At 39.1% G+C, this 20522-nt stretch overlaps 1 protein-coding gene across 1 annotated transcript in view; it reads left to right on the top strand.

Annotated features, from left to right (window-relative positions):
* Positions 1-12790, top strand: part of LOC134647857 (dynein axonemal heavy chain 7-like) — a 34793-nt gene extending 22003 nt beyond the window's left edge. Inside the window, exons 47-68 of the mRNA XM_063502193.1 lie at positions 1866-2061; positions 2151-2221; positions 2359-2516; positions 2838-2991; positions 3517-3650; positions 3726-3999; positions 4629-4770; positions 5554-5732; positions 6184-6347; positions 6443-6584; positions 6987-7053; positions 7180-7325; positions 7402-7554; positions 7798-7927; positions 8404-8645; positions 9107-9263; positions 9782-9948; positions 10742-10979; positions 11187-11338; positions 11541-11678; positions 12203-12346; positions 12525-12790. Of these exons, the coding sequence (XP_063358263.1) occupies positions 1866-2061; positions 2151-2221; positions 2359-2516; positions 2838-2991; positions 3517-3650; positions 3726-3999; positions 4629-4770; positions 5554-5732; positions 6184-6347; positions 6443-6584; positions 6987-7053; positions 7180-7325; positions 7402-7554; positions 7798-7927; positions 8404-8645; positions 9107-9263; positions 9782-9948; positions 10742-10979; positions 11187-11338; positions 11541-11678; positions 12203-12346; positions 12525-12731 (3555 nt within the window). The 3' untranslated portion in view covers positions 12732-12790. The remainder of the gene's footprint in view (positions 1-1865; positions 2062-2150; positions 2222-2358; positions 2517-2837; positions 2992-3516; positions 3651-3725; positions 4000-4628; positions 4771-5553; positions 5733-6183; positions 6348-6442; positions 6585-6986; positions 7054-7179; positions 7326-7401; positions 7555-7797; positions 7928-8403; positions 8646-9106; positions 9264-9781; positions 9949-10741; positions 10980-11186; positions 11339-11540; positions 11679-12202; positions 12347-12524) is intronic.
* Positions 12791-20522: the final 7732 nt, after the last annotated feature.

Below are 20522 nucleotides of genomic sequence, written 5' to 3'. Positions count from 1 at the left end.
AAATGGCATGGTTAGATCAATTGTTTATCATAGTTTTAAAACAAAATATTTTAAAAAATAACAATCATCTTTATAATATCTCTAATTAAGTTTAAACAAAAAGTGGCACTTTTCTCCAGTAGTCAGCCTCCAAAATCCAGTAAGCAGCCTCTGTGTACCCAGTACTCAGCCTATATAAACTATTCATAATAATTAGATTAAAATCACTAATATTTATATCAAAATCAACGATATTATAACATTTATTTTTTCTTTATAATTTTTGTTATCGTTATTGTAGTGGTTAGTTGTAGTTTTTAATTTTAGTTTATAATTTTTTGCATAAATCAAAATCAACGATGTTAAAATAATATCAATTTTTTTTATAATTTTAGTTATTATAGTTAGTTGTAGTTTTTAAATTTAGTTTATATTTTTTTCCATATATGTATTACTTAACTACTTGTTTACTTATTTAATAAAAAAATCTTATAGGTAGGTACATACAATTCTTATGACACGAAATTTGTTGGCCATAGGTACTTAATTAACTAACACTATTCTTGCAAACTAAGAATCGCAATATTTATTTTCTAATAATTAATCCGTCAAAAATTAACGAGGTAAATCAGGTAATATATAATTTTGTTCCTAGTAGGTATTCGGTAAAAAATAATTAATCGAGTCTATGCAGATCTAATTATAATTAATAAACAAAGTCATCTACCGACCAGGAAAAAACAAAATGATAGTTATGTATAGTTAACGTCAAAAATATGTATACACTTTTGAACCTTATTTCAATGAGATAGGGTTTTAAAATGTGGACATATTTTTGGCGGCGACGTACCAAGCAAGGTCAATGGCTGAGTACTGGATCCGCGAAACCCAGTGCTCAGCCGCATTAAAACGTTATTTCAAATGCGGCTGACTACTGGGTTTTACTTTAAATTGACTAGGGCATGCCTAACTAAATTTGAAAATGTAAATTTAACGGTCCTAACGGTCGCATTGGCTCGAAAATAATAAAATAAACGAATAACCCAAAGGTCAGCCGTTGGGGGCTGGGCACTGGATTCTTTGGAAAAAAGTGTTATCCAGTGGCCAGCCTCCTCAATTTATAAGTGAAATATTGATATTTTCATTCAAATATAATGCAATTTAATAGATAAACTAATAAATAAACCAATCATTAACAAAAACAATAACTTTTAACATTAAAACATAGTTTTTCTTGCCTGTTAAGAGAACACCACGTGCAGTAAAAAATATGGCGGACATGACACTATTGCACTCGTCGACAAACAGCACCTGTATGAACGAGTATATTTCTTCCCCCCGTTCCCTCACCGCACCTGTCGTGTGACGTATTAACCAATAAGGAATCAAAGCTCCTATTTGAGTACTCGCGATTTGTTTAAACGAATATACCAGATATTTATGACCAATAAACTACTCAAAAGGCTGACTACTGGTACCTGGCTGGTCACTGGTGCTGTTACCCTACCTAAGCAGCCTTCATATTGGATATGAATACGCTTGCTGTTCTGGTGGGCGAGCGGGACATCGCAAAATTTGCGTATAGCCTATAGCTCTGTCTAGTTCACATAGGTGCCGAAGTGGCGTGCAGATCCGCAGCAATCTCGACTGCGTTAGCAGTTAGCACCACTGAGCGGTATTTCGTAAATCACGCACAACTACAGTCGTCTCCTACACATTACATTTTTAAACCGAGGAAGATAATCTTTCAGGCATGAATTGAAAACCCGCTCTCGTGTAACATCTGCTTTCACAGGATTTTTTTTTAATTATAAGCAAAACTTTCAACAGGAAGCGAAACTTTCATTTTACTTTCACTTTGTCACTTTTCTATGCATATTTTTTAGATTCAACTCAAACTGAAATCATTAGAAGACGCATTAGCGGAACAAAGTCGCCAACAAAAGAAACTCGATGACGAAGTGATGGACTGCAGTAACAAGTTGTATCGGGCCAAAATGCTTATATCAGGTCTAGGAGGAGAGAAAACGAGATGGACACAAATTGCCAAAGATCTACGAGCAACTTATAATACCTTAACGGGTATGGGTATTCGGTAACGGGTAGACATAATGTTGTGTGAGCAGAGGTACAAATGTAGAAATGACAGTGACTGGAATTATTTTTTGCAGGTGACATTCTTATTGCCGCGGGTATAATCGCTTATCTAGGTCCATTCACAGCTAGTTTTCGGATTGAACAGGTATGTTTAAAGTGATTTGGCTTCAGCTTTGTTGGATTTACAGAACCTATTATTTTATCTTATAACTTATTAAAAGGTAATAATAAATATACTAAATTGTCCTAAGTAAATAAGTTATTAAAATGTCCAACATGCAGATTAAAAAATGGGCGCAAGTATGTCACGACTGCGGAATTGTATGCACTCTGAACTACAGTCTTATCAAATCACTGGGCGAGCCGGTTACCATTCAGCAGTGGAACATAGACGGTTTGCCGGCTGATGACTTCAGTGTTGAGAGCGCCATTATTATCATGTAAGGAAATCTCCTTCTTCAATCTCTTAGGCCTATTCGTTTTCGTTTCTTGGACTGTCATTTTGCTATGAATTATAGCAGCATTAAATATAATTAATTTTTGATTATGGTATAAACTACAGCAGCATTAAAAATTATATGGCATAGCAGCATTAACTCTCCAAAAGTGTGCCTGGCGTGCGACTTGCTTATTGGCTTACTTTTAAATTATTGAGTGGTTTCAGCACTTTCAGCTGGTTATACAATTCTTGTATATGCATGATCTGAGTATTTTATTTTGAGATGAACACTTGTTTGTTGTAAAACTGTGTTAAATTACAGGACAGCCCGTCGCTGGCCACTTATGATCGACCCGCAGGGCCAGGCGAATCGCTGGATCAAGAATATGGAGAAGCCCAACAACTTGAGCGTAGTAAGAATGACTCAAGCGGACCTTGGCAGAGTGTTGGAAAATGCGGTGCAATTTGGACAGCCGGTAAATCCGTTACCCAAACTATTATTAACCTTTTCCACGCCGTGCCAAACACAAAAGTTGTCACTCAGACGCCACATCATTGAAGTGTCAAACTGAAGTTGAACTTTATGTATATGCACGTGGTCGATGTTGCTCTGTAGTCTGTGACCGATTAATCTGCCTTTGGCGTTGAACCTACGGTGCGGATATATCGGTCATTGGCGTCCAAAAGTTCATTTACTCCTGAACTATAAGTCGTCACAATGCTAGCCCGCACCTCGTTATTGCGTATTAATAGAAGCAAAAATCGTTATAAACATTGGATGCGTTACGCATCCTCATTCTCTATATGGCTGCGGTTTTATAATATGCAGTGATTTGTTCCCAATATGTAGGTTTGGAGAGAATATCGCTCTATGTTGGTTGGTAGGGTAGAAAAAGTAAACAAAATGATTGGTCTAAATATACTAACAGTACTAAATTTAGTAAGAAAATTTATTATTAACTTTTCTAAATGGATTATTGAGACAGTAATATTTTCCGCAGGTATTGTTAGAAAACGTTTTAGAGGAATTGGATCCCATGCTGGAACCTCTTCTTCAACAGCAAACTTTCCGGCAAGGAGGCGCTCTATGCATAAAAATAGGGGACACCATTGTTGAATACAGCAAGGAATTCAAGTGAGGTTTTTAAATCTGAGTAATTTAGTGTCGTTTATTTCGCAACGAACATTCAATAATTAATTTCTTTTGTAGGCTCTACATTAGTACAAAGTTAGCAAATCCTCATTATTTACCCGAAGTGGGCGTGCGTGTGACCTTGGTCAACTTCATGTTGGCTAAAGATGGTCTAGAAGCTCAACTGCTAGCTCGCGTGGTAGCGAGAGAAAGGCCAGATCTCCAACAAGCCAAATCCGATCTGACCACGCAAGGTGCAGAACACAGGAGGCTTTTGCAAGACATTGAAAAGAAAATATTAAACGTTTTGGCGACATCAGAACACCTACTGGAAGATGAAGAAGCTGTCCAGGTATGTTGAAAACGAATTTACAGTACCAGCCAATAATACCTATATCACCTCCAAGTTTTTAGTGTAGAACTTTTTTATATGACCAGTAAAATGTGCAATCTACAAACTGACCGAAACTGCTTACTCTATACATGCCTATACAAAAAAAAACACAAAGGTGATATCTGATTGGCCGGTATTGTAGTTAAATATGTTGCATACACCCATTATTCGTTACACATTGTAATTTCTTTATTCACTAGTCTATTATAATTATTATCGTCGCTTGCATATTCTATATATTTTGGCCAAAAATTTATTGATTATTTAAGATGTGTAAAGTAAGATAATTCATGAATTGCGTAAGATGTGTAAATCTTATAAAAATCGTGCCTCCGTAAAACTTTCAGACACGGAGCCGTAAAGTGCCAACTACAATTGCTGACAATTCGAACTTCGAACAGATTACTCTTAGGTTTTACATATTTAAAGCGATCAAATAAATCTTTGATATTGCCAAAATGTAATCAGTTCAGTCTGTAAATGATGAGACTGTGTATCCAGTGATGAAACTCAAAATGAGAGATAACAAATTCAACCCACACCGAGCTTGGTCGATGTACCTATATCGATTTAATTTCCGTTTTTAGATTTTGAACTCTGCGAAAGATACGGCAAATGAAATAAAAGAGAAACAAGTGGTGGCTGTAGAGACTGAGAAAGCTATTGACATAGCGCGGGACGACTACGTGCCTATCGCAAAGCACTCGACAAACTTGTTTTTCCTCATTGGTAAATTTAATTTTGTCTTCTTCCTCTTACCATTACTGTCTACTTTTAGACACTAGTGAATTGAATAAATAGAGGTACCTACACAGACAAACCTATTCTAATTTTTTCCTGCTGCCTATAAAATTTTCTAAACCTGAACAGATCTGATAATCTGAACCGTTAAGGCTTGATTTGTCCAAAAATATTTGTAGCGAATTTGGAAATCGTAAAATTGTACAGAGGAAAAAAATATTTTTACTGACATTTATTCGAAACAAGTTACCTGATTATTCAATTACAAGGAAGAACACATTTTTTTGTAAATAAATAGTAGATTGTAAAACAAGGGCATAAAGTGACCCATTATTACCCGAGGCAATTTTTTGGTCTGAGCGAAGCGAAGACCAAAATAGTAGACGAGGATAAAAATGGACATTTCACTCTGCTTTTCACTTCGATTGCGAAGAAAATATACATACAAAAATATCCAATATTTTAGGTTATTTACCCGTATTTATTCAAGACTAAAGAAAATTTTATTCGGGCCGGTCGGGGGCGCGAGGCACGCCGGGCGGGAGCGCGCCGGTCGGGCGCGGGCGCGCCGGCAAGGCTGGCAGTTTGTATGGCAGATTTTGGACTTTATTGCTAGGTCAATAAGGGTCGCAATAGATGATTTTACTTTATGCTCTAGAACATAATAAGCAAATTTATGTCGTCTACGCACGACATAAAGATGCACTTTTTGAGCATAAGAAGTGAAAATACTATTGTTAAACTACATATTTGTACTTGGATTGTTTACAGCGTCATTAGCAAACATCGACCCCATGTATCAGTACTCGTTGGGATGGTTCGAAGGCCTGTTCACCGGCGCTATCGACAACACTGAAAAAGTTGATGAGATTGAAGAACGGCTAGCGATACTACGCGCTTACTTTACATATTCGCTCTATGCTAATATTTGCAGGAGTTTATTCGAAAAGGTTCTTTTAGCTCTAAATATAAATTTTACTAGAAAGTTCATGCTTGAATATAGTCTGTGCGGAAAGAGAAGAGTCGTGAAATATATGGGAACTAATACATTCTACGTCTCTTTTCTTTCCGCACACTACAACATATTATATTCAAATATATAGCCTCGAGGGCTTTTTAACTATACATATTCAACAATCTATTTTGAACTTCTATTTGGTATCAGGAGGTTAAGGTTAATCTCCTTTTTTATGTACAGTAATTGACCCCTATTTACATAGGAAAGTGACCTTTGCCTTAACATATTATGTTTGAAGAGAACAATTATTGGAGGGGGCTGTCATTAGTATATTTTACCCTACCTACTTCTCATTATTTTTTTAGTTAATATAAAGTGTCCTAAGTAGGGACAGGTACAACATACTCAGGGACAACTACAGTTCGTGTCATTTGATATTTTAGGATAAGATGGTGTTCTCCCTGCTGCTAACGATAACTATAATGGTGGCAGAGGGCAACGTAGAACAGAATCACGTGTTGTTCCTGATGGGAGGAGGCCAGCCGAAGCATCTGCCTCCCAACCCTGTCCAGTTTCTCAGTCCAGCTGCTTGGGCTGACTTTAACGGGTATTTATTTATGTAGTTATACAAATTATAGCGGTTTTATTCGATTATTCTCAGTTAGCCTTAATAGAGCATAATTATTCAATTTTTTTTTAAAGATTGAACGAGATTGACGTGTTTAATGGGATAATAGATCATTTCATGGCCCATATCAGTGATTGGGAAGCATACTGTGACACCCCAGACCCTCACAACCAGCCGCTTCCTGAACCTTGGGAAACAAAATTACAGCCATTTGAGGTAGGTATACATTCATCATTCGTTTTTTGTAACATTTATGCCCAGTTAGCCTGACCCTTTGTACCTAATTCGGAATTTTAAACAAAGGTACAGTAAGCAGCAGAAGTTTCTAAGCGGGCGAGGTGTACAAAATGATCTTGACGCGACTTTATTGTTAAGAGCATAAGAGCGAGACAAGGTAATTTTGAACAGCTCGCTCGCGTAGCAACTTTTGCCGCTGACTGTACCTATATAAAAATTTATTACAGATTTAATTTAATTATATGAATAAAAAATTGTGATGCAATAAGAACCCAACAAATTGGAAATTTTTGAGTTGACGCATTGTTTCCTTTTCTTTAAATTTGAGGTTACGACTTTATTAGGTTTATCGCATTCATTTAATCTTCTCTTTATTTTCAGAAATTGATGGTCTTACGTTGCGTGCGTTTAGATATGATGGTGCATGCGGTTCAAAAATTTGTAGAAGGTAAATACAATCAAATATGACGGTGACAGTGACAACGGATCAAACAAGCACCGATTGATTTCATTTAAGATTTACATATTAAAATGTTTATTTTCAAAAGTTGGATGTTGGATGTTAATATTTCAGGCGTAATGGGCCGTCAGTTCGTTGAGCCGCCGCTTTTCGATTTGGGATCTTCTTACTCGGAGTCCCACTGTTGCATCCCTCTTTTGTTTGTTCTTACTCCGGGGTCAGATCCTATGGGAACGCTTCTTAAATTTGCTGATGACCAGGTAAAAAGAAGTCTATGTATACAAATTAAATGACTGATATTAATGAAATAAATTAACAATGGTTATTTTTGTAAAGGGCTTTGGATCGTCGCGCCTTTTCTCCTTATCACTTGGTCAAGGGCAAGGTCCTATCGCTGTGAAGCTCATCGATGAAGGAGTAAGAATGGGTACTTGGGTAGTGTTACAAAACTGTCACCTCGCCAAGAGTTGGATGCCAATGCTGGAAAAGGTATAATATATTTTATTTTACCTTATTTCCTCGCATGTTTGGAAAAAAACACTATATATGCCTCGGCAGGAATAGCAATTCGTGGATTCGTCTTCTTTGTCGGACTCCGCTTCGCGTCCGCCGACAAAATCGAAACTCATCCACGAATTGCCCTTTCCCGGCCTCTGCAATAATGTACTATTAGAACTGTAGGTAATATAAATTTGGCGATTTCCTCTTTAATATACCTATTATTTTCTTCAGATATGCGAAGGTTTAACGCCAGACAATGTAAATCCGGACTTTAGACTTTGGCTTACTTCGTACCCTGCCGACCACTTCCCTGTTTACGTATTGCAAAACGGAGTCAAGATGACTAACGAGCCCCCGCAAGGTAATACGTTGTCGCTTGCTTTAACTTTTTTAATTAATCATCTTTTTTTTCGTCAATTTATTTGTAACACACAGGTAAAAAACAGTAACACACAGAAATAGAGTGCAAAGGATAATAAAGTGTGAGACCAAAAAACATATTTTAAAGATTAAAAAGTAACACATTTAGTGGCTATTTATTAAATATGTACGTCGATGTTGTCCATTATGACTTCTGCGAAAGAAATGTGCTTTTTCATTTTCCCTGTTCTAATTACGTAGGATCGACGATTGAGACGCTAGACTTATTAACCGGTATTGATAGGTAACTCGCGATTAAAGTGATCACTTTATATGTATCTTTATCTCCCCTCCTCTCTAAAATGTCACCATTAAAACGAAATAATGGTCATTGAAACACACAAGTCTCTGGGATAAAAGGCAATGTCTATTTTTTGGGTCCCTAAATAATTAATGCACGCCAACTGGTTATTTCAGGATTAAGAGCGAATATAGCTCGTTCATACCAGAGCGATCCGATCAACGACCCAGAGTGGTTCGAAAGCAACAAGCAGCCAGAAAACTTCAAGAAGCTGCTGTTCGCGTTGTGCTTCTTCCACGCGGTGGTGCAGGAGCGGCGGCAGTTCGGCCCGCTGGGCTGGAACATCCGCTACGAGTTCAACGAGACCGACCTGCGCATCAGTATCACACAGCTTAACATGTTTCTCAATGAATATGACGTTAGTGGCCTACACTTTATTTTTTACATAGGAACTATATGTTGTTATTTCCTAAAAGATAAAATTACCTATAACTTTGTGGAGTTTACTATTTAACGCATTCGCTGAGAATACGTCTACACGTAGGTTATTTGTGGGCTTAATAACGTCGGCGAATATGTTAAGTAATTCTCATTTTTTAAGCAGGCTAACTAATTTGTCCCGGGCCGGATGACTTGAATATATTGGGGTCTAGCCAAGATGACAATCGTTGATAGGAAACGCCAATCGAAAGTTAAAGAACGTATGGAAATAGTCACGTGACCCCGATACATTTTTCATTTGGCGTTAATCGATGTGCCTACGAATCCTACGATTGTCAACTTGGGTAGGTTTTATAGTTTTCTGAAAACACTACATGTCTAAAGTCAATCAAGTCAAGGCTTCATTGAAATAGAAGCTGATAATAGATGTTGTGTCAGGACGTGCAATTCGTGGCGCTGCGATATTTGACGGGGGAATGTAATTATGGCGGGCGCGTCACCGACGACTGGGACCGCCGCTGCCTGAACACTATACTGTACAAGTTCTACAACCTCAGGACTATTCGCGAGGACAAATATAAACTTGAATCTACCGGTAAGTAACACAATACGTCTGCGAGTGATACTTAAACATTTTATATTTACAGAAAAAATGTATCGCTTCCGGCAAGACGCGAACAGGCGTCCTTTTGGAACACCGCTCTTAATCTTAACCAACTGGGCTGCGTTAAATTTTTCCATATTTTATTAAAAAAAAATACATTTTTTATAATAGAAATTGAATCTTATCCGGCGGCGATAAGGGTGATCATTGGAAACTAGAAAAAACTGTCCGAAAGATACATATAATATTACAACAGGGCTGCAGAGGACTGTGTCTCACTCGCACTATTTAGAGTTTTAACATATCGATTTATACTAATAACGTTGTTGCTCCCTTAATCCAAATGGGATGCGATGATCCTCTAGTTTGCCTTATTTTGACACACTTTTTGGCCTTAATACTCTCTCCGGAATACCTTCCTCTGGTTTTAGGTGCTCTCTCATTACATTATGATTGTATAGTGATATTTTATTCTTTCGGATGAAGATCTTAAAATATGTACTTCCTAGGCACGTACTATATACCGGACCTGAAGGAGCACGCGGACTTTATCGCGTTCGCGCGCTCCCTGCCGGTGGCCACGCCGCCTGGAGTATTCGGCTTCCACGCCAACGCTGACATCACCAAGCACTTCCGCGAGGCCAATGAATTGCTCAACACCGCCATATTGACGCAGGTACACTCGAACGCAGCTCACCGTAGTTGATTTATAAATAAATTTATAATAACAATAGGCTGTATCTAAAAATTATTCAAACATTTTAGTTAGCTTAGTTACCTTCTAGTTAAATTTGTCGCAATATTATCAGATATGAAGCGCATGTATTATAAGCCATAATTAGAAACGCGGGTTATAAACATTGTATTTAGTATGTATAGGTATGTGTACGTAGATTGTAGAAAACAAAATTTTTCTTATTTTTCATTCATTTGCCGGATCGCCACTCAAGGATCGTTTGGTAAGTGACCTCACAATGATATCTATTTTCCGATATAATATAACTGTATATCACTTTAAAATAAAAATCACATGCATGTTGACATATTCAGACATAAATATACTGCTTGTATAATAAACTAATTATCATCCACATGCAACAAGGATCTTCACAAGAAATATTTGGTAAGCAGTAAAATCAACTAACTAACTAATGTAGCTCAGCTACCCAAAGAGGGTCTTGGCCTCCGAAATAAGAGTAGGTTCGCCACTTTTCTCGACCCGGCGCCGCTTCCTGCTAATTATCGGCTTGAAGCTGCCGCAGATCCGCTTCAATGCTGTCTCCCCAGCTGGAGGGCTGCACTGCATCGCAGGGCGTTTTGGATGCGCCAACTCCACGGTAGACAAATAAAATCAATAAAATCAGCCATAAGAAATTGGAACGATATAAAATGCTTCATATTTAGAACGACTTTACAGTAAGTAGTCACTCATTCTAAATCATTAATAAATTTTTGATATGCGTTTATAGGACACTATGGCCGGTGGAGGTGGCGGCGAAACGCCGGAGGAGCAGGCTATGGCGATAGCTGAAAATGTGCTGGCGCGATTACCTGCTAAGATCCTATCGGGTCCGTCGCACGAGGGCGACCTCAAGCCGGCCGAGATGTCTCCCATGTCTATCGTGGTCATCCAGGAGGCGGCGCGCTTCGAGCGCCTTGTCAACATCGTCCGGACTAGCTCTCGAGCTGTTATTGGCGCTGTGCAAGGTATTACTGAATCGCGATTAGAAAGGGATTGAGATAGCTGTCAATCCATATTGATTTTGACGTAAGTGTATGGAAATCTGTTATTTCTAATCCCTTTCTGATCGCGGCATGATAATACCTACAGCCATTACCAATGCTTGAACAACTTAGGAGCTTAAACTATGTATGAATGAATACTTACAAATCTTACAATAATCGTTGACACAGGTGTGAGTGTGCTCACGGACGTAACGGAGGAGGTGCTGACGAGCATGGTCCGCGGGCGCATACCGGCGTTGTGGGCCGGCAAAAGCTACCCGTCTCTCAAGCCGTTCGCGGCGTACGTCGACGATCTTCTGGCTCGACTAGCGTTTTTACAGGTAAAATTTATCCGACTACGGCAACGCCAATAGGGACGATTATGACGTTACAAGTATGCTTATTTTGTTAGCTATCACAAGTGAAAAGTGTTGTGAGTGCAATTATTTATTATGCAATGCAAGAATCATACCAGTCTTCCACCAGGCATTATTTCTCCGTTTTGATAAATTTTTGTTGTAAACACGTTTACCATCTGTGCAGCACTGGCACGCGAACGGGCCGCCGGTGGTGTTCTGGCTGTCGGGTTTCTACTTCCCGCAGGCGTTCCTCACCGCCGCGCAGCAGAGTTATGCGCGCAAGTACAAGATACCCATCGACCAGCTCGCTTTCCACTATGAGGTACATCATCTTCCTCGCGTTGTCCCGGCATTTTGCCACGGCTCATGGGAGTCTGGGGTCCGCTAGGCGACTAATCCCAGTAATTGGCGTGGGCACTAGTTTTTATGAAAGCGACTGCCATCTGACCATCCAACCCAGAGGGTAAACTAGGCCCGTATTGGGATTAGTCCGGTTTCCTCACGATGTTTTCCTTCACCGAAAAGCGACTGGTAAATATCAAATGATATTTCGTACAGTTCCGAAAAACTCATTGGTACGAGCCGGGGTTTGAACCCGCGACCTCCGGATTGCAAATCGCACGCTCTTACCGCTAGGCCACTAGCGCTTCTAACTACTATGAGGTACATATACCAACAAAATAAATGGCGCATTTTTACCCGATAACGCAACGCAAAGGACGAGGATAAATACATTATTTATTTGTTGTTTCGATGTGGGACTGGACCTTGTGAAAATAGGGCATTAATGTTATTTCCCATGTCACCTTGACGTGCATATTACATTATTCTTCGTCAATTACACAGGTGCAGCGTACATTCGAACTCAAGGAGCGGCCTGAGGAAGGCGTGTACATCCAAGGGCTGTTCATGGAGGGTGCGCGTTGGAACATGGAGGACTACTACGTAGACGAATCGTTCCCGAAGGTCCTCTACGACACATTCCCACCGGTATTAAACACATTAAAATTATTACTTTTGTATCTACCCCTCGGCTTTTATGTATATCTACTACGCAAGTACACAATTTTTTGACGTTGCTAAGATGAAAGCATTATCCTTTCGCTACACACCGACAGCCAACATCCTCAATGTGACTTGATGATATTCTATTTTTGTCGTGTTTCAGGTATGGCTCATTCCTATAAAGAGCTCGGACATCCCTCAGGAAGAGTTCTACAACTGCCCGCTGTACAAGACGGGCGAGCGGCGCGGCGTGCTGTCCACCACGGGCCACTCCACCAACTACATCCTGTTCATGCGGCTGCCCACCAGCATGCCTCCTGACCACTGGATCTTACGCGGTGTAGCGCTGCTCACACAACTGCCCTTTTAAAGGATCGCAATATAGATTACACCTTTTTAATGTTATGTCTTTATTGTCTAGGTATTCAACTGACGTTATTCACCTATTTTTTTTTATGGAATTCGCTGAGGTTCAGCATATTATTTGTTCTGTCTGGTTGGATCCGGTCTGCTATTTGCTATTTTGAGATCAGAGTCTAAACAAGATAAAGGTGTTAAATACCTATAAATAAAATATACTAACTACCTCTTCTTTTTCAATTCCAATTGTTTTGTGGTATTTTCAATATTTGTAATTGTGACGGTTACACAATAAACAGTACGACGCAGCTACCCGCTAGCTTCACTCCATAGGGAAGTGTCATGGCGTGCGCGTGGCTGCGGAGTGCACAAGCGATAACAGTTGTTTCATTTGGTCACCCAGTACACAACGGCGCCTGGACGTCACAAATGGCGACGAGGATAAAACATCACCAAAAAAAAAAATTACGAAAAGAAAAGGTAACGGTGGCGGAAAAAAAAACAAAATACCTAAGGTATGGAAATCCTAACCTAATAGCTACCGTAGTTGTCCATTTGCTCCCGAGCTCCCGATTGTATTCAGGCAATACAAAAGTTTGGGCGAGGTGATATTGTAACGAGTGACGTACGGTTGTACATAATACGGAAATATTAAAATTGCAACGACTTTGTTACGTAACTAGGTTATGAAATTCCAAACTCACGTCAGAGGAGTATTAAAGAAACTAGTGCAGAATTTAAATATTAGTGCAAAACTGTAAAAAGGTAGATCTTGTACCTATACCTAATTTTATACCTACTTAGGGCGACATGTATTGCAACCCTATGATGTACAGAACGTTACGGCCCAAAGCATCTGTAATTTTCTGGATGCAACGGGCATTAGTAATGAACTTTAAAGGGCCGTCACCATAGATCAATACGTGGTCGACGTGACACTCAAAGGCCCGATACCACCCCAATAATAATAAATATAAATACCTAATTTTATAGTTTTGTTTACAATCAATGTTAATAAAAACAATTATGTATATGCACAGTTGATTTTGTCGACTGTTTACATAAGAACAGTAGTTAACTTTACAACTATTTAGTGAGTAATTGATGGTAGGTAGCTCGGGAGGAATGTTTACCAAGCAAAGAAGAAATATGCGCTTGCTTATTACACTAACTCTTTGACAGTAGCTACTGTTCGTGAGCCTGGTTACCAATTGTAAATCCAAAAGTGCAATCAATGCAAGATAGATCAATAATTGGGAAAATCCTACAAAAAATAATGTACTCATGTTGCATTATTAGAATGATGTGGCACCGGTGTATTAATTTTTCCATGAAGTGACAGAAACGAATATGCTGATGGTTTGCGTGTTACAAATACAGTTGGTACATGGTTTATTTTCTGACTCAAAACCGTATATTAGAATTCATATGATATAAAGGGTAAATAATCAAACTATCTTCGCGGAAATCACGATTATTATGAGTTGTTGTGTATTTGCCGTTCATACTTAAAATATACCTACCTACTTAGTTGTGTAATTACTAAGATATTTTTACATAAGGAAACCTATTGAGAAACCTGCATATTAAGTCGGTATAGTTGTATAAATTTTTAGGGACCTTATGTCCTAAAAGAAATATTGTTCGATTAAAATAACCTGTTATAATACTTATAATCAATTGAAATGGTATGAATCGCTGTTACCTAACTTGGTGTCGACTTAACATGTATTTATATATACATAGGTATGTTATGTTATGACAATAAAGAATGCTAGCAGGTAACGGATCAGTAAAATTATCAAGGACCGTTACGATGTCAAGTGAGTCAAGAACTATAGATATGTACTTAGACTGATGAATGCCGAGGGCTTTGTTATTGTTTTACTGTAGGAGTAGACACGTAAACTCAGCATCAAATGAATTGAGTAGTAAGTCGGAGTCGGACTAACAAGAAAAATAAATTACAAGAAGTAAACTGTACATCACATCTATGCTGCAGTTGGTATAATTAACTACTAATGACGCAAAACAAATAATTAGTAGGATGGAACGTTCAACTAGTACTAGCAAAACAAATAAGTAGTAGGTTGAAGTGTTCAACTGGTACTAGCAAAACAAATAAGTAGTAGGTTGATATGTTCAACTGGTACTAGCAAAACAAATAAGTAGTAGGTTGAAATTGTTCAATTGGTACTAGCAAAACAAATAATTAGTAGGTTGAATTGAAACGTTCAACTGGTACTGGCAAAATAAATAAGTAGTAGGTTGAATGTTCCACTGGTACCAGCAAAATAAAATAAATGATACAGCGAAATCATAACGCTTACCTACGATATAAACAAGGTATAATTAGTATTATGTTCAACTACCCAGTACTAACAAGCCAAAAGGGTCAAATGTACCTAGTAACAAGTCTAGTAGACGCGATATAGAGTTGGTTGGTACTAACGATAGGATCTTGTCATAGGTCATCCAAAATGTCCCAGATACCACCATTAGACTTAATAGGGAGGCAAAATAGTAATAAACTGACATAATGTTAGTAGAGTAACCTGCTATGTATTTATTTAATTCAAAATTATATAATAAGCAGCGAAAATTATATAATTGGTGCCTCTGCCTACTGTTCCAGTTCACTTAAGGCGTAGGTATAGATGGATGGCCTCGGGAATAGGCATACCTACTAATATAGATTCAGGTAGATTTTCAATTTTACAAATTTACAAATTTAATATACTTAGGTAAATATAAAAATTAATGGTATTGTATGCATTTAGGCCATAGGTACCCGGCTGAATGCATACAATACCATTAATTTTTATATTTACCTAAGTATATTAAATTTGTAAATTTCTGTACCTAATAAATAACATCACCTCATTAAATCTAATACATATGAATTAAATTTTACATATATATTTGGAAAAAATATTTCCTGTAAAGTACTACAATTTAACCTTCCTCTAACTTGTACCCGTATCATAAATTTACGGCATTTTGCAGATGTTCGTATAGGTAAGTACTCAATCTATCAGCTTAAATAAAAACGAACAAAGCAAGTCTATAAAGTATACGACGACTTAATAGACGGTATTCCGATTAAAGATTGTTGTAGCCATTCTGTTGGAACAGTTAGAGGACGCGTTAAATTATAGTTTAAGAGAAACAAGCAGGTGACCAGGATAATAATGCATTTTGCGCGGTGAGATGGTAACATAGGATTGCATCATAAATATTATTCGGCTTAAAGACATTGTTAAGTAATTTGAGACGGAACTAAAAACGACGGGAGAGTGATAAATTTAAACGAACGTATTCTGAGAACGAGAAAACCAAACGCTCGAAAGTAATAAATTAATAAAACAAAGAAACATAAAAACAATACAATTTATGTTTCTAGCTAGGGTCTAAGGAAGTAAAAGAAATGCAATATAGACAAGTGTGCGACAGGACAGTTCAAGGAAAAGAATAAAGAAATGTATTAACTCTTAAGGTTGAATGCAACCTAATATGAAGTCTATCGCTGACATATACGAGTGATTATACAATGCAGGCACTACTCTGGTTCTTTCAAATCCTTACAGAATAAGTCAACACGTGCAACCCTGCGGGCCGTCTCAATCGAGAGCGACAGCGGCGCTTCCCACGCGATTCTGGCGCCTTCAGAGGAGCGAGCGCGACAGCGCAAGGCCCAGTTCGAAGGAACGAGACGGAGCATTTGCTGGGAGGGGCTGCAAAGACGCCGGACCAGAGACGAGCAAAAATCATCCCTGTTACATTGTATTTAGGTTAAGATAATATGTAAAGAATAAAGTTGTAGTAATTAAGTTTGGTTAAGTTAGTAGAGAGAAGTTGAGGACACTTATTTGAAAGACGCGGAAGAGATAGGTCGTCTGACTTAATTCACCAACTTCACGATCAACAAGTATCTCAATACTGTTCCAAATAGAGAGTTGTAGAGTCAGTGTAGAGTGGCAGACGGGCAGCTAATTCAAAGCTAAGTACTCGGTTAATGTGAGGTGACAAATCGGATATACATACTAATCAATTTATTTCATCATATTTTCATAGCGTTGTAGGGCAAGGCCGTAAGGCTTTGTCGATTTAGTGCCATAATAAAATTATCCGATTAGTCACTGAAAATTGACCCCATCGTGTGTATTTGATTGTGTTGAGCTGAGGTATTGGTTGAGAAGAAATAAAATATTAATTATATTTTTCTCCTTAAACCGCGGGTGATTTCGTTATCACTTCACATCATTCCCTTGTTATTTCCTGAAACTTATCAACCAATACTAGGCTATTATATTCTGATTGTGTATTTGTCTTGTAAATTTCGCTACTCTCGTTCAACCTTTAATAAAGATAGCGTAACTAGGCCAGTTTGGGAATATATAGATAATTTGTCTCCATGGTTATAATATTATAATAAAGGGTCTATATTTTAGTATGCGTAAGCTAGTGATTAGGTTAGTTATATTGGTAGTAGATCAGATTTGGTTTGTTGTAAGCAACATGTTAACTTTTATTTGAAAAGGGACCAAAAGAATAATCTGAAGGGGTTTCTTCAGCGATTCTTCCTCTTTGCAGTGTCCACCTTTCCGAATCGCGGGTAATAAACACCTATAAATTGATCTGCTTTTAATTTAGTGTTTCCTCTCATACTATTTCCATACTTGCTCTAGGCCCTAAGCCTTTATAGTTGCCTTACAGCTAGTTTGGACAGACAAGAGGGTATTTTGTTAGATACCGAGTTAATATCCACTTATACCTTACATACCTGGCTTTAATAAACGACTAGAACCGATTTCAGGTAAAGCTCTGATGTGTATTGGTAGTTTTGACGCGGCTAGAGGAATTACACGACGACGCCACCCGGCCTGACTGTGGACGGCCCTAGCACGCCTTTTGGGTTCATTGTAAATTACAGATATCTAATTTCAGCCACTTGTTTGATTAAGGGTTCATTGCTATTATATTACGGGGGGAATAAGCCGTTATCATTGCAACTGCGGGTCTAGGGACTAGATTAATTGCTAGTACACATCACGGTTATATGATTTGCGTAGAACAACCTGTGTCTACCTATACGAGGCGCCGAGGGTTAGCTTATAGTGGCCACTCACAAGTAATAATAAAGGTATACCAGTTAACATCAATTACTATTACAATCCAACATCATATAGTGCACTTGTGCACCTGCTAACCCTCCATACGATAACGCTAGCTAGCTTACACACTTATTAGACACAGGCTCTACGTGGGTAGCTGACGAAACAGTTCTAGAAGTTTTGGTACCTCAGAAGCTGCCTTGTTCAGTACAGTTCACTTACGCTTAGGAAAAACTGTTCCGCGCCTCTCCGGCGTTGGACGCAACACCGGTCGAGAATTAATTACTTTCGTCACAGACGAACACGAATTATAGTGGTTCAGGCTCTTTCTGTGAGGAAGTGGTTCTGAGGTGTGTGGCCAAGGTTATTGTTTGTCCAAGCTTCACTCTATAGGGCCAGAATACCATTACAGCAGCCGTGGAAACTGTGGAACACAGATGCATGCCTAAACTGCCCAAATAAAATCTATAAATAGATGAGGATATACAATTCCTTCAAAATCGTATATGACCCAGATTTCATATTATAAATTCCAATCCCAATTGTAAGGGTAAAAACACCAGAGCACCATTTTAAACAATATTTATTAGGGAATCACAATAATAATCAGAGTTTTGGACTTAGGTAATACGCGACGCCGATCACGCGCAAAAACCGATCTTCTAGATGACAGACGTCATAGTGCTGTCGCAGAGGTTATTGTAGTGATGTGAAGACCGCTAAATTATGATACCGCCTTTTAGCTCGGCCATCGCCTGACCCGACCGGCGCCCCGAAGGTCACTGTCATCAGCGCAGCCACTGAAGGCTGCCACAGCCAACGCAGTCGCAGCAAGCTGGGTCTTCACCAGGTGGAGGTAGCCTCCACCAGTTCATTATTAATTGGCTTCTCCGTTGTAGGATGTAAGACTCCCTCGCATGCACGCACACAAATGCGTACAACTCGTGAGAGGCTAACATGGGACACGTCTCATGCATGTGCGGAGCTGCCTAGGCTAGGACACCACTGCCCTTGTAGGCGCAACGACCGTAGAAGTCAGCCCTTCACGATAAGGTTGTCACGGAGCCCGGTGCACGCACTCGCTCCAACTGGGTATTTCGAACAGGCACTCCCTCCAACTCTACTGGATCCGGTACTTCGCCAGCGATCCCTAGAAGGTATAAGTGCAAGCAACCCTTTCAAGGTAACCTTGAGATCATCAGTCTTAAGGTCATTAAAATATCCTTTTGTAAACAAGGTCTCAAGCCAACCTCTCAAGGTCAACAACAAATAGTACGATACGATATAGATAAAACATTCATCGGTAGTAGAAATAATGGTCCTCTTAAGGATAATATCATATCACATGCAATGGTCCGCCTCTTAAAGCCTGCACTGCAGATACCAGGAACAAACTAGCCTGTTAAAGATAGTCTTGTATCACATGCAATGGTCCGCCTCTTAAGGCCTGCACTGCAGATATACCAGTAACAAAATTAGCCTATTAAGGATAATCTAAGCTCACATGCAACGGTCCGCCTTTTAAGGCCTGCATTGCAGCAAATACCAGTAACAACCATCCTCTTAAGGATAGTCTTATATCACATGCAATGGTCCGCCTCTTAAGGCCTACACTGCAAACACCAGTAACAACCATCCTCTTAAAGATAGTCTTATATGACATGCAATGGTCCGCCTCTTAAAGCCTACACTGCAAATACCAGTAAACAACCATCCTCTTAAGGATAGTCTTATATCACATGCAATGGTCCGCCGCTTAAGGCCTGCACTGCAGATATACCAGTAACAAAATTAGCCTATTAAGGATAATCTAAGCTCACATGCAACGGTCCGCCTTTTAAGGCCTGCATTGCAGCAAATACCAGTAACAACCATCCTCTTAAAGATAGTCTTATATGACATGCAATGGTCCGCCTCTTAAAGCCTACACTGCAAATACCAGTAAACAACCATCCTCTTAAAGATAGTCTTATATGACATGCAATGGTCCGCCTCTTAAAGCCTACACTGCAAATACCAGTAAACAACCATCCTCTTAAGGAAAGTCTTATATCACATGCAATGGTCCGCCGCTTAAGGCCTACACTGCAAATACCAGTAAACAACCATCCTCTTAAGGATAGTCTTATATCACATGCAATGGTCCGCTTCTTAAAGCCTACACTGCAAATACCAGTAAACAACCATCCTCTTAAGGATAGTTTTATATCACATGCAATGGTCCGCCTCTTAAAGCCTACACTGCAAATACCAGTAACAACCATCCTCTTAAGGAAAGTCTTATATTACATGCAATGGTCCGCCTCTTAAGGCCTACACTGCAAATACCAGTAACAACCATCCTCTTAAGGATGTCTTATATCACATGCAATGGTCCGCCTCTTAAGGCCTACACCGCAAATACCAGTAACATCCATCCTATTAAGGATGTCTTATATCACAGGCAATGGTCCGCCTCTTAAGGCCTACACCGCAAATACCAGTAACAACCATCCCCTGAAGGATAGTCTTATATCACATGCAATGGTCCACCTCTTAAGGCCTACACTGCAAATATCAGCAACAACCACCCTCTCAAGGACAGTGACAAGCAACAGGCCGCTCCTTAAAGCCTCTGTTGCGATTACCGGCGCCAGGAAGTAGCCTATTAAGGATAGCATCCCTTGCCAAGACTAAAGTAACAGCCC

The sequence above is a fragment of the Cydia amplana genome, chromosome 5, assembly GCF_948474715.1.
Source record: "Cydia amplana chromosome 5, ilCydAmpl1.1, whole genome shotgun sequence".
Classification (NCBI taxonomy): Eukaryota; Metazoa; Arthropoda; class Insecta; order Lepidoptera; family Tortricidae; genus Cydia; species Cydia amplana.
Note: the sequence above shows the minus strand (reverse complement) of the source record. Positions and strands in the feature narration are given on the sequence as shown.